We start from the raw sequence: 13717 nt of genomic DNA, 5'->3' as shown, positions 1-13717 counted from the left end.
AGGTTAGGACATCCTCATTTAGGAAAACTGCGGCAATCAGCTGTTCGCTCCGTTGCTTGCTTGCATCGTTTCTAATTAGGAAGCAGTGTCAGCCTAAAAGCCTTGTCCATACACAGATGAATCTATGGAGCTAAACAGGACGGACGGCTAGCTGGTTAGCATGCTAACTTCAGTAGTTCTCTGCAACACGCTACAGAGACATCTTTGACATAACATTATAATTGTTACTTCTGCACATTCTGTTTATTAGTTCATCTCTCTTACGTTCTGGCCTTATTGTACACATTTTAAATTTCAAGTTTTACTTGATAAAACACCTGTATTTGCAGTTGAGTAGTGTTTCATAAAGCAGAGCTCCTGCAGAAAAACATACATTGGTGTTCACATATTTAAGTGCTTTTTTTAAAACAAAATTTATTGGTATGCATATGGACACAATTTGTCTCAACTCAACAATCATGCCTTTGTGTGCAGCCCATTTACTTTTATTTTCACACTGAGCACCAGGTGGGTGGGGGGTATCACATTAGTCATTTGATTAATGAATAATTTAGTTGTCAATCACAACAGAAACAGCAGTTTGTCAGATTTGACATTCAAATACCTCCTTTCAAAATATCCAAACATTCATCCACTCGTTGCATTGTTTTCCCCAACACGACACCTCAGCACATCAAGACAAACTCATCAAGGATGTGCACACACTGTTTGACCCAGATCTACTGCAGTGTCAATATGTAAAGTCCATTATTTTTATGCTTCAGAGCTTTTGCAGTCAACGCTATTAGCATCAGGGGGGTGATTGTACAATGGGTTGGCAAAGGACAGCTTGGCATCTCTCCAGGTCGAGCCCTGCTGTGGACAGAAAACACACAAAGAGACATGCATCATGTCGCTGACTTCTGCTCGGATAATTAGAGTAAAGCCCCGCAGGCTGAGCGGAGACACCTTACCTCCACCTCTCTCCTCCAGGGGTAGACGCTGATGGAAAGCCCCTGACCATCACTCCTCTTGGGGTTAACGGCGGGGCAGCCGCCTGGCCTTTCATGCAGGGAAGGGAGCTGTGGGAAAGAAAATCATGAACACTGGCTTAAAATTAGATGAGCCTCGGTGTGCGAGGGCGCATGAAATGCAGCTGCAATTAAAATCAAATTGACCCGTTATGCGTCCGTAATTACACCTCTAACCTCCATAAAACATTTCATCATCTTCCAGAGGTGGAATAATCACACAGTTTTCACTGCTCAGTTAAAATGAGGGCTGAAGAGGATCTGTCTGGGCTGTGAAGATACCACTTCACACCTACACCTCTCTATTTATAGCTGGCAGACACATTAAAGTCAACATGTACAGATATAGAAAATAGTGAAATACTTTATATGTATTGTGTGTCTCAATCATAACATGGGGAAGCAATTTGCTTTGGCAATATCACACGTTGGCTTTAGTAAAACATATACTTATATCATATTATCTCGTAAAATAACAGGAACAGTAGCATGAGGCTACATTTCATCAAACAGCACCATTAAATCCATGATAATCTCCATAATCAGTTGTGGCTCACTCATCACTCTCATGTTTATTACTGGATGACACTCATAAATGCACAAACGCACACAAGAGCCATTATTCAAATAAGTGTGACTGTATTGTTTCCTGTGCTGAGATCTTTGTCAGTCATAGGAGGAATAACAGCAGAGAAACAAAGCAAATGGTGACTGGGCCAAATAACAGCGACAACTAAAAAGTGGTGGAAAGTAAAAGAACACATTTACTCAAGTACTGTACTCAGAAGGGCTGTGCGATATGGACGAAATATTCAATCACAATATGAGTAATTTTAGTTAACAACATATATATCATGATATAGCACATTTTCTGTAAATTCTATGAAAATAATGCTTTATGACTACTTTTTGATAATCCTGTGTAAACTAAATAAAAATTTAAGTGACTTCCTCTTTTTTCCTTTTATTCTAGAGACATTGAGCAGAACTGTCACAAATAAAAAACAACAGTGGATAAAAAATATATAAAAAACAAAATATTAAAAGTAAACATCAGTGTTTCCCATAGATTCATTTATTTAACAGACTTTAATTCTGCATCAGCCCACATCCTCCTCCTTAAACTCCCCACATTACAAATCACAATGTGGCAATAAGCCATATGTTTAGCTGGAGGTAACATTATTGCAGCTAATAAGCTGGACATGCTAACGTTTTCAGCTTATGAGAAAGTCAAAATGTAATCCTTTCCCCACATGTGCTCATGTGTTTTACATTTTTGAAGGACTGCCAAAAAAAGACGCCACCATACAGACTCATGAAACACAGACTAACGCTGTCTCAGAGCCTCCTGTACATCACTTCAACATGGAGAGAAATGCAAAGCTTGACAGGTCTACTGCACCCCAGTTACGGTTGCTAAGGTATGATTGGACAGTTGCTGTTTGCAGGAGGGGCTTAGCAAAGGGTCAGTTGTTAAGTGTCACTTTGTGCTTGCAGTTGTTTTTTTATCTGGTAGAGTTCAATTTTTTGTGAACAGTAAGTCTCATATGCTGATCAGCCTCAAAATTACAACCACCTGCCCAATGTAGTGATATTGTGTAGGTCCTCCTCATGCGCCAAAATAGCTTTGAGCTGTCAAGGCATGGACTTCACAAGGCCTTTGAATGCCACCAAGGTGTTAGGAGCAGATCCTTTAAGCCAGCATTTCCCGATCCTGGTCCTTGAGGCCCACTGTCCTGAATGTCTCAGATGTTTCCCTGCCTCAACACACCTGTTTCAAATGATTAGCTCATCATCAAGCCTCTGCAAAAGGCTGATAATGACCTGTTCATTTGAATCAGGTGTGTTGGAGCAGAGAAACCAAGGACACCAAGCATATTTAAGCACAGATGCTTGATTTGATTGAAATCCAGGCCATTTGGAGGCCAAGTTAACACCTTGTCAACACCAGGCTACCTTCTTTCCTTCATTGTTTCATGATCCAGTTCTGAGACTCAATTGCCAATTGTAGGAGCTTTCAGTAATGGACAGGGGTCAGCATGGTCACCCTGACCAGTCTGCGGCCACACTCCCCATGTACATCAATGAGCCTATGACCGTGTCACCAGTTCACCACCAGTTGTCCTTAGACCATTTTTAGTAGGTACTAACCACTGCATCCTGAAAACACCCCACAAGACCTGCCGTTCTGGAGATGCTCTGACTCTAGCCATCGCTACTCGCCCTTGGTAAAGTCACATAGGTCCCTACACTTGCCAGTTTTTTCCCACTTGTAACAATGGATGAAATGATAACCAGCTTCACAATATTTTTTATAATATTCCAGACAATTACCATAACCGTTTCAAATTTTTAATTATCGTGAGAACCGTGTTTGATAACCTTTGGAAAAACTCACAGAAAATACTGTCCAGCATCAACCAGAGTTAGCAACAGTCTCCCAGAAGCAGCAGCAAGTTTGTTGTGAATCAGTGAAAACAGTGACATCGCTAAGGACATAATGCCATGTCATTCAGCTCATCTTAACAATACCATGATTATGCTGACAAATGTGATAATTTGGTCAAAATGACACACATCACATCACGAACTAGCTGCTCATTTGCTGCCTAATATATCCCGCCTCTTGACAAGAGCCACTCTAACGAGATGATCAGTGTTATTCACTTGTCCACCTGTCAGTGTTACAGTCATAGGGGGCATTTTTCTGCAGAACAAGCTCTTTTACTTATAAAGATACTTTGAGCATATTTCCCTGATAATACTTTTTGGATTCTGAATGCAGGACTTTTACATGTAATGGAGTATTCTTACATTGTTGTTCTGATACTTTCACTTAAATAAAGGATGTGAGTGACTTCTTTCACCACTGTACCTGTGTAATGTAATGCAATCCAGCCTAAAAGCCTTACAGTTTCTAAAGCTTCTCATCATGTTACATCTTTGTAAGACTGTTGATTAAACTGGTTATTTTTGGAGACGTAGCTTGTGTTGCTGCATTTGATCAGATTTAATGGTTCAGTTATTGTGCCTGCTGTGTATGCTCTACACTGTGTAAATATAACACACATAGAAACACACAAGAATACGCATAAACCACAAAATCAATAATCCTAAATCAAAAATGTAATCTAGCAGAAAGGCTCTGCGATCACCTCGTGACCTTCTCTAATGTTAAAACCACTTATTGAATAAATGTGAGGTGAATGGTAGAAAAATGAGATTTGTATCGCTGAAAAACCTAATGTTGCCCGAACAGAAGTCGCCGATGATTGATTGGACATTTCTGTGCACTGACCTCTGCTCTCCAGTCAAAAGCTGGGTCATCCATCACGCCATAGTCCATCGAGTCACGCTTTCTGTGGAGCCTAGCCAGCATAAGAAAATGCACTTATCATCATCACCACCATCAACAACATCATCATCAGTAAAAGCAAAATAAGTCACAGTGTCATTATTGCAGCCAGAACTCACACTGAGCAGCATCTTTTCTTGCATAAAGCCAGGACACAGACAGCGACTCCAGCTATGAGCAGCAGCAGGCCGATGGCGATGCCAACATACACAGACACTAAACAAGAGGGAGGTACACTTAATTCTCTCAAAGACAGCTACCTTAAATGAACCGCAGGGACATTAACAGCAGGTTAAGTAAGGATACAATAGATAAATTCAGGTGAGACAGTTTAATTAGAGACGTGCAGGGAGGTGAGGTTCTTTATTACCCAGCTGGGTGTCCTCCGGTGTGGGTGAAGAAGTGGAGTGAGACGGTTTCTCCTTCACATGGCAACGGTTGCCAGTCCATCCTGAATCACACCTAAGATAAGACACCAGTAAACAGCGTAAAATTATGACACTGATGCAAGGCACCATAAACTGTCCTAATGAACAGGCCTGCCTCGATAATACTCACAGTACATTATATGGAAGATATATCATCTCAATAATTTCTGCTGACCTCCATAATGCCTGTTGTTTTGGTTGTGTGGTTTTATTTATTTATTTATATTTATTTAGGATATTTTTTCCCCCAAAAAACCTGAACACAGGAATCATGAAAAACAGTTTTCTGTCAGTGTTTTCACGATTTTAGCAACTATGTTCTAACATGTATAATGTCTTAAAGCCCTTGTAGAGAATTATTCTTCATTCATAATTATTTTGGCATTCTTATCAATTTATCAATGTTATACATTCATTTATTTATTTCTGTGTGTGAAAACATTGCATCCTTCTGTCCCAACATGCTGGTTACTGCTGCTGTGCCGCTGACTGGGTCTTTGTAAACAGCTACATATTTATTTGCATACAGAGCAGGGAAGTGAGATCTGATCACAAGTGGTCATTTGAGAGGCATGTGGAGACGCACTGTAATGCCAGGCGTGAACTGACGCACTTAGAGCTGTCCACTTATGATCAGATCACACAGGACATAAATGCCAGATATAAACAGGCTTTTAGTGCACAACTGAATATAGACCCAGAAAAAGGCACTATTTACTCCTACTTGAGTACTGTTTGCTGAAAACTACAGTGACTAGCTGTTTAGGAAATTATTTTGCCTTTTTCAAAAGCAAACTGCACAGTATACTTTTGATCCTTTGTTTCAGTAAGAATAAATGGGGTTCGGGTTGAACGTCTAAGACAAGAAGATGGAAAGTATTTCCAGTGTTTGTCAAGCTTTTTTGTCCTATCAGTCCTATCAGATGAATATCAGATATCAGATAAAGTTTGCATTTTTCTCTCAATCACAGCTCATTGTTTAAGTGGAAATGGCTCAGGTTGATGGAATAATGTGCAATCAGGTAGTTTTCTTTTAGCTGGTCAATGATCAGCCTCACACTAATTTGCAATCATATTAAACATTCAAATATACAACCATATATGGTTGTATATGGGATTCACTGTACAAATGTTTTGTTGTTTTTCATGCATTTTGTTGGCATTAAGAAAAAACAGAATGAACATTGGCTTTATCCTTTAAATGTGAGTAAAATGATAAAAGTGAAACCAATTAAAACACTAATATATATATTCTCTCACACCATTAAAAAAAACAAAGAAAAAGAAACAACACTATCTTGACAAATGGTGCAGGATTTATCTGCTGGACACCCAGCGTGGAAACAGACTAATTGCAGCTTGGCCTGTCTGCTGAGCTGCATCCTTGAGAAAATAAAGTTCCTCCTCTCCCAAACGGAGACTCTGCTCCAAGTCAACATCTGTTCAGTATCAGCTTGATTTCTGAGCAACATTGACCTTCTAATGCGAAACACACAGCTCTCAGGAAAGCCAGACTGTGTCATTATCATTCAGAGGGGGTCAGGGTATATATTGTGTGACGGTCTGGCCATGGCAGTGGGCGGTCCCTGGCCTGGCTCCCTGGTGGATCCTGCTCAGCAGAGTGGAGGAACGTGATTCAAATACTGAGCCAGAGGTGCCCTCCAACACTGGCCTCGGGTTCTGCTCCAGCAGGGCTGTTATCAATGCTGGAACAGCTACAGGAGCTCCATACCACACTGTGCAGAGAATGACAGCGGCAAAGTCCTCTTACATAATGAGAGGAGGCAGTGGTGGCGGCGCAGCATCGGGGAATGTTGGACAGACGGATGACTAAAAAGAAGATTCAGACACAAGGAGGCTGAATGAGAGAATGAGAGCAGGGAGAGGCTGCGTTTCTGCCACAAACAGCAGAGAGATATCTTCTCACTGCAGAGACAGTTTGTAAAAGTCCAACTGAAATCACATTTAGTGATCCTGTTAGCAGCCCAAAACAGTGTCAGTGGTTCTTATTTTTTAATATGAACAGCTTTTTAACATGAAACGGAAGAATAAACTGTCTTTAAGGTTCCTTTTTCTCTCAGTTTCTAGAAGGTCTGTGTTAGATTGACAGCTGCTGGCAGGCTGAGCTCCGACACTGGTGGCAGGGTATGAAAGACAAAGTTAACAAACTTTAGTTTACCAGCCGCAGGCAGACCGTGTGTTGTTAGCTGTGGTACTGAAGAGTAACAGGCCTTTCAGACATAACGCGATAATGGCACCGCTGCGCTCTGAAACCCATTATATCCAAAGGCTTGCGCCACGCAGTGACAGCTTTTCACTGCATTAAGCAAAGTGGTACGCTGCGTGCCGTTTGGTGAGCTTGCACCCAAATTATTCAGCTTGAACCACATTTTAGCATTGCAGAATCTCATTAACAATTTAAGTGAATGGTGACCGGTTTAAAAAAAAGAGAGAAAAAACTTCAAATGCCTCCATACTGCTTGTGTGGTGTCGTCCAAGTCTCCTAAAGCTCCGACATGCCAAACTGACTTGAAAGATCTTTTTAGCCTAAATCTTCACTGTAGCTTGGAGCCATGTTCATGCGCACACCATCTGAAGTGTGAATTGGATGTGTGACTTTAAGGGACTTGGACTGCGCCACACTGCGCCAGTATAGAAGATTTTTTTCATGCTGAAATGCCGTTCAAGTTAAACTTCGAGTGTAAGCTTGCCAAATGTCCTGTTTTCCTGTGAAACTCCAGCAGTGTCTCGTGGACTAAAAAACTAAACTTGACCTTCAGTCACCATGAAGGTGAGTAAATAATGACTGAATTTTTATTTTTGGGTGAACTATCCCATTAAGGCTGCATTCAGACCAAATCAAGCATGCAGCAATTAATGCAGGCTGGTGCAGCACTGTAGGATGAGAATGAATGGATGGATGGATGGATGGATGGTGCAGCATTTATTTGTGCTTTGAACGTAACCAAAAATAGATTTATTTCTCTCATTCTACCTACCACTTCATCCTCTCCCTTTTTTATTCACTCTCTATCTCTCTCTAACAAATAAACACAAATCTAAGGAAGCTTCTTCATAGCACTCTTTTGCAGCATAAATAGCAAGCCAGACACAGAAAGCTGGGTGCACAAAATAAACCAAGCGAGGAGAGTGTCATTGTTTACTCCATGAACTCCACCTGCGCCTGGTTTCAGGGTCACATCAGGCTGACTGTGGAACTGCTGGTGATTGACCAGTATGACACTGAGTTGCATTTCACGAAAAGTTGACTGAGTGTCAACTTTTTGCTGCATGTACACTGTGTTTTGTTTTTTGCCATGTCCTGCAGTTCCCACCACCCTCCTCTTAATGCACTATTCCCATTCAAATACTTCACAGCTTTACAGTCTAAGGACCACACCAGCATCTGACGAGACCAAAGTAGTTGCAGGTACGTTTACATGTTGTTTAATATGCCACAGCTGACATATTAGCTAATTAGCTATCTAGCGCACTTCTCCCTGAATCTTAGCTTCAACAACCTTAACTTCGAACAAGCTAAGGAGCAGGACAAGACTTGTTTTTATGTTTATAGGACTTTATTTTTTTGTTATGTGTACAATCACACTACAGATAAACACATTTTCTCTGCACACAAAAGATCTTGTTCCCAAATGTCAAAATCTGTGTTAGTGAGCACTTCTCCTTTGCCAAGATGTGACAGGTTCAGGCATGAGGAGTGACTGATTAGGATTAGGATAAGACTATCTTGTCAAGATAAAACTGCACATTTTAGAGAGCCCTTTTACTGTGACTAGTCCAAGACACACCTGTGTCATCATCAAGGTGTTAAATCAGCATCTCAACATGCCACCTGTCAGGAGGATGAATTATTTTGGCCAAAGAGTAGTGCTCACTAACAGATTTTAACAGGTTTGAGAGAAATAAACCTTTTGTATGCACAGAAGAAAATATTTTACCCCAACTCATTAAAATGGGAGCAAAAACAAAACTGTTGTATTTATATTTTTGTTGAAAGTGTGCTACAATGTCACTTGGGTTCTCTCAAATGCCCAAGAGGGAGACAATAAAGGCTAATCTAATCTAATTTTAAAATATGGTTTAAAATCAAGCAATTTATTTCTCCCTATTGGGTATGGTAATTTTCTCAAAGAAGAGTACAGGGTGATTCACAGAGCAGATATGGATACCAAAAAAAAAAAAAAACCCCTGCAATTTAATTCAGTTGGTTTTCAAAAGTCTTTTCCTGTTCCAGCATTTTCAATGATGCATCTTCAATAACACGACAATAATATGCATTGCAGACACGCTGTGCAGTTACGTGACTTTAGTAAACAAGTACCTCGCCTGCTGCATGATTCACATGCAGTCTGTGGAAAAAGCAACCTTGTGACACGAGGATGAAGAAATGTGAATCTCTCATTGAGGATTCGCTGGAGCATAATGATGTTAGCAGATCCAGCAGCAAGTCTCATAATTGCATTCTTACTTTTATAATGAAATATCTCGTTGCAGACATTGCAAGCCGCTGATGCAGACAACTAGATTCATGAGCTTCCTAAAAAAAAAACAACAACCTCCAAACAGAGCGATCACGGCGTCTGTCTCGAATGTGTTTTGCCTGTGCCAACACGGCGGCCTCTCAGATTATTTATCTGATGCATGAGTTTTTTGTGGTCTACCCACTAAACCATCGGTAGAAGGGGCTGTGTTTAAATATTGACCAGGAGAATCCATCGGGAAACACTGTGCTGGTGGATAAATGAAGGCAGAACCACCCTGGTTAAGCTGTGGGGGATAAGCAGATTCCCACACGCTTCATGGAGCGTGTCTTTTCCAGGGTAAGAAACAAGACTGATGGGATTTCCATGTTTTAAGTCTCACAAAGAGAGATAAAGGATGGGAGGAGGAGTGCGAAGAGCAGACATGATACTTATCTTTGTTTGTGTGTGCTTATGAGTGGGACAGAGTGTGTAAGTGTGTGTGTGTGTGTGTGTGTGTGTGTGTGTGTGTGTGTGTGTGTGTGTGTGTGTGTGTGTGTTTATGCATCTTACACGCAGACAGGCCCATGAGTCTCCACAGTGCATGAGCCACGATCCAGGCAGTACAGCGGAGGACACTCTGAAAATCACACAAAAAGAAAAACTGACCATCATGGCTGAGTATCTTATTATATTAAAAAAAAAATATATAAAAAATAATGAAAAAAAAAAATCCAAAGTATTCTCTCTGCTGCTGCTTCTGTGTCACCCGTCATCATCCATTTCACTCTTCTCCTGACAGGAAACAGATACACACTGAAGCATGTTGCTGCTCAGACATAAAACCAGTGAATTATGTTGCCGGGAGAGACGGTGCACTGTTATCTCGTTTAAGGGATAATTTGGATTTTTTGAAGAGGGGTTATTTGAGGTACTCATCTAAAGTCAGTGTATTACCCAAAGTAGATGGTGGTTAGCATGCCGCCAGTTTGGAAAAGCAACAGGAAGAGGGAGGAGGGCAATACTCGGGAAGCCAAATATTTACATTTTTCATTTTAATTTGCAGAACATGGGAATTGCTGGTCAATTTCTGCCTCAATCAGTTAGTTTGTTTGTGTTGCTGTGTGACTGATGAATCAAAACTAAAATATAGCCACAAGTAGAAATTTGAAGGTTCAAGCCCCCGCTTGCTTTCACAAATTGGCCAAAATTAAATCTGCAAGGAGCAACAAGCAGGTTTCAGGCTTCACCAAAGGTATATATTTCACCTCTTACTTGTCAGGATATTTATCCACCTAGATATTTTGTGTGCTTCTAGTAGAAATAAAACAGTTCCAGTAGATTATAAAGTCATTGTGGTTGATTCTAAAGTAGTTCTCCCCTGATTTTTGAGGTACATCTCTTTGGTATTTGTGGTGCACCCTATGGATCAGGCTCAATATGCTTTGGAAGACCTGTTTCCAAACACAAATCCTGAAGATATGTACCCAGATTTATGATGACTGGACACAATGGACATTTTCCTGCTAAGCCACATCCCTTGTGAACTTTATTGGTGAATATACAATACACAACATTTGATAAACAGCGGGTTTAGGAAGAGATGTCAGAGGTGTGTTTTTCAAGAAAATCAAAAGCTTTTTTTGTAAAGCATATTGAACTGGACTTCCCTTCCCTCTTGGCTTGAACCCTACCTAACCAATGTTAATTCTGAGGTAAACTGACTAAATTTTGCCAAAGGCGTCTGGTTGGTTTGGAAAGAGTGGTATTTGGCTTACCTAACAGTGGTTTCCTGTCGGAAAAGGCTGTCTGACAGCAAGGTAAAATGGTGAAAATATTCCAAAGTCTACACTTGAACTGATATGGAATTTTAAGGAAGTTATAATACATCTTTCTGCTGACCCTGTCCACAGCTGAATATTGTTTAGCTTCCTACACCAGTACTCCCTCTGCTATAATTAAGTACCTTACACAACCCCACATCTAATAATCCGAACTATCCCTTTAACCTCTGCAGTTGGACACTTCGGCACATCTTCTTTCTTCCATCCTGTACATTTGATGACAAATATTCTTTCCTCCATAGGTTGTTTGAGGGTTATCGGGGCTGCCTGTTAAATAATCATCATGTTTGAAACACCATTACGCAGCCCTGCAGTTCTGTCCAGCCTTGATAAAGTGACTTTGGCTTGGCAGCAAACACAGGCTAAATGTGAGGTTTGGTCTTTTTCCTGAAAATGCAGGAAAGCAGAGGTTTTAATGGATTTTGGCAGCTCGCTGTAACTGTTGAGGTGTGCTTTGAAGACTAAACAGCCAGAGTTGAAAATGTCCTGGGAGTCAGTGCTAAGGCTGGAAATGAGGAGACCTGAATGAAGTTTTGGCAACACTTGAGTCAAAACTGACTGGTGACTCACGAGACTATGACATTATATACACTGTATATAAATAACAAAATCTATGCATTTAAAAAAAAAAAAAAAAAGTGTTTTTTTTACCAAACAAACAGATGGAGGAAAGACAGATTGTCACACAGCTGGAAGGCCTTTTTTTTACAGAGATGGAGACATAAAAAATAAAAGAACCAAAAAGGATATAATAAAAGCATACAGTCACCAGTGAAAGTGAAAATTAAATAAACTAAATGATCAAAAGTGAAAAGCACAGATGCAACAAACTACACTGAGGCAGAGGTTGAGCGTATCTCTAAAACCAGTGTGACATGCCTGAGCTTCAAGGTCGGGGAATCATAAAATGGACTGTGCTTAATGGCAGGAAGCTTGAAAGGAGCAGGTAAGTAAAAGCGTGTTACCACGACAGCTGGACTCATCAGAGTGAAAAGGCAGACAGTCGGCAGAGTGGTCACATCGCTTCTGAAGTGGGATACAACCAGGCGAACCTTCACACACCAGTTCTCCCAGCTCACACTGCAGCAGAGCTGGTGGAAAAAAAAGACATGAAAGGCAGAGAAATTGTTGAAATATGTAGAGGGGTGAACAGGGTGCTAGAGAGGTGTATTCACAGATCACTAAGAGCATACCACGAATGGGATAAAAGAACTCAAGTTCTCATTGATGCAAGAACTGGAACATTGTGCCAGTTCTTTCACCAGTATTCGGTTCAGAGCTCTTTCACCACCAGGAAAACTGGCTCTCAGAGACAAGAATCAGGCTCTTTTTTGGCACTGTCAACCTGCTGGTCCTCAACCAAGAAACCAATGATGTCAAGTTAATTGGATTTTTGTAAGAGCACATTTAAATTAAAATCCCAACATAAAAGGTAAATAAGTGGAAAAGAGAAAATAAAAGAAACCTTGTTATTCTGTTGGTAATTGTTGAGATTTAAAAGCAGCTGTAAAAAGCCGGGTCTTAAAGTCCAGATGAAACAGCATTTTTGCGCAACTTCTGTATCGTGATGTATTTTTAAAGGAAACAAGCTGGACATGCTGGACCAACCTTGAGGAAATTTTATTTGAATGTGGAAATGTGGGCGTGTTATAATAAACATGGATAATGTCCCATGCTGTTGCCAGCTAACGAATGATTTGTAACTGTGCTGCAGGAAGTTGAAGGCTGATTGATGGGTGGATTTCATGATATTATTGGTTGAAATCACTTGGTTCAAGGTTACATAAGCACACGTCGTATTTTGTTTTACAGAAAGAAAACGGAGCGGATTTTGATATAACTAATTTCATTTGTAGAACTAAAAATGTTGGAAAAAAAACTACATGATATTATATGTTGAACTACCATGAGAGTCTCCAAATAGGCATAAACATGTATGCACTGAGCTTAAAGGTATCTACATGGCTACATACCACTGGTGTGTGTGTCCATATTTGAAGGAATTTACAAGAAGCTGACAAAGATGTTTGTAGTTTTTATATACCGGTGGTACATCTGTTGTTGGATTATATACTTGTAACCAAAGACTTGTAAAGTTCTACATGCACACTGGGACCAGTCAAAAGCAAGGGATGCCTTGACACTAACCTCTTCATGTCTCATAGCAATACTGCAATGTTGAGTATCTGTCGGTACCGATACCAACGCAATGCTGTATTTTTCATTCTCTTAAACAACTAAGATGTGAATTTCTTTGCATGGATGCACTTTGATTTATCTAGCTATCTAAAAAATGTCATGCTCGAGCTGTGAAATAAATACTCTTCTCCCACGAAGGAAGAAATACACAGTTCACAGCATGACAGTTATACTGCTGCTTTTTCACACAGAGAACTTTTAGCAGTATATTTGCTTGGTCAGCAAGGTTCAGATTTTCAAAATAAAATGTAAATAAATTGCATTAATATATAAATTGCAGTCGGCTATTTTATTTTTTTTATTATTGTTTGACCTTAAAATAACTCCACAAAGCACATCACTCAAAGTTTAGTTTAAGTTTAGTTGGATTTACATACTATCAAATCAGGACGATCAG

At 40.2% G+C, this 13717-nt stretch overlaps 1 protein-coding gene across 1 annotated transcript in view; it reads right to left on the bottom strand.

Moving 5' to 3' along the window:
* Window positions 1–463: 463 nt before the first annotated feature.
* The window catches only part of malrd1 (MAM and LDL receptor class A domain containing 1), a 74668-nt gene continuing 61414 nt past the window's right edge, over window positions 464–13717 (bottom strand). Inside the window, exons 27-33 of the mRNA XM_084746970.1 lie at window positions 12087–12212; window positions 9851–9917; window positions 4739–4830; window positions 4488–4584; window positions 4312–4372; window positions 954–1061; window positions 464–855 (exon numbers count right to left, since the gene is read on the bottom strand). Of these exons, the coding sequence (XP_084603096.1) occupies window positions 754–855; window positions 954–1061; window positions 4312–4372; window positions 4488–4584; window positions 4739–4830; window positions 9851–9917; window positions 12087–12212 (653 nt within the window). The 3' untranslated portion in view covers window positions 464–753. The remainder of the gene's footprint in view (window positions 856–953; window positions 1062–4311; window positions 4373–4487; window positions 4585–4738; window positions 4831–9850; window positions 9918–12086; window positions 12213–13717) is intronic.

Source organism: Lutjanus erythropterus, chromosome 21 (assembly GCF_056507025.1).
Source record: "Lutjanus erythropterus isolate fLutEry1 chromosome 21, fLutEry1.hap2, whole genome shotgun sequence".
In the NCBI taxonomy this organism is placed as follows: Eukaryota; Metazoa; Chordata; class Actinopteri; order Lutjaniformes; family Lutjanidae; genus Lutjanus; species Lutjanus erythropterus.
Note: the sequence above shows the minus strand (reverse complement) of the source record. Positions and strands in the feature narration are given on the sequence as shown.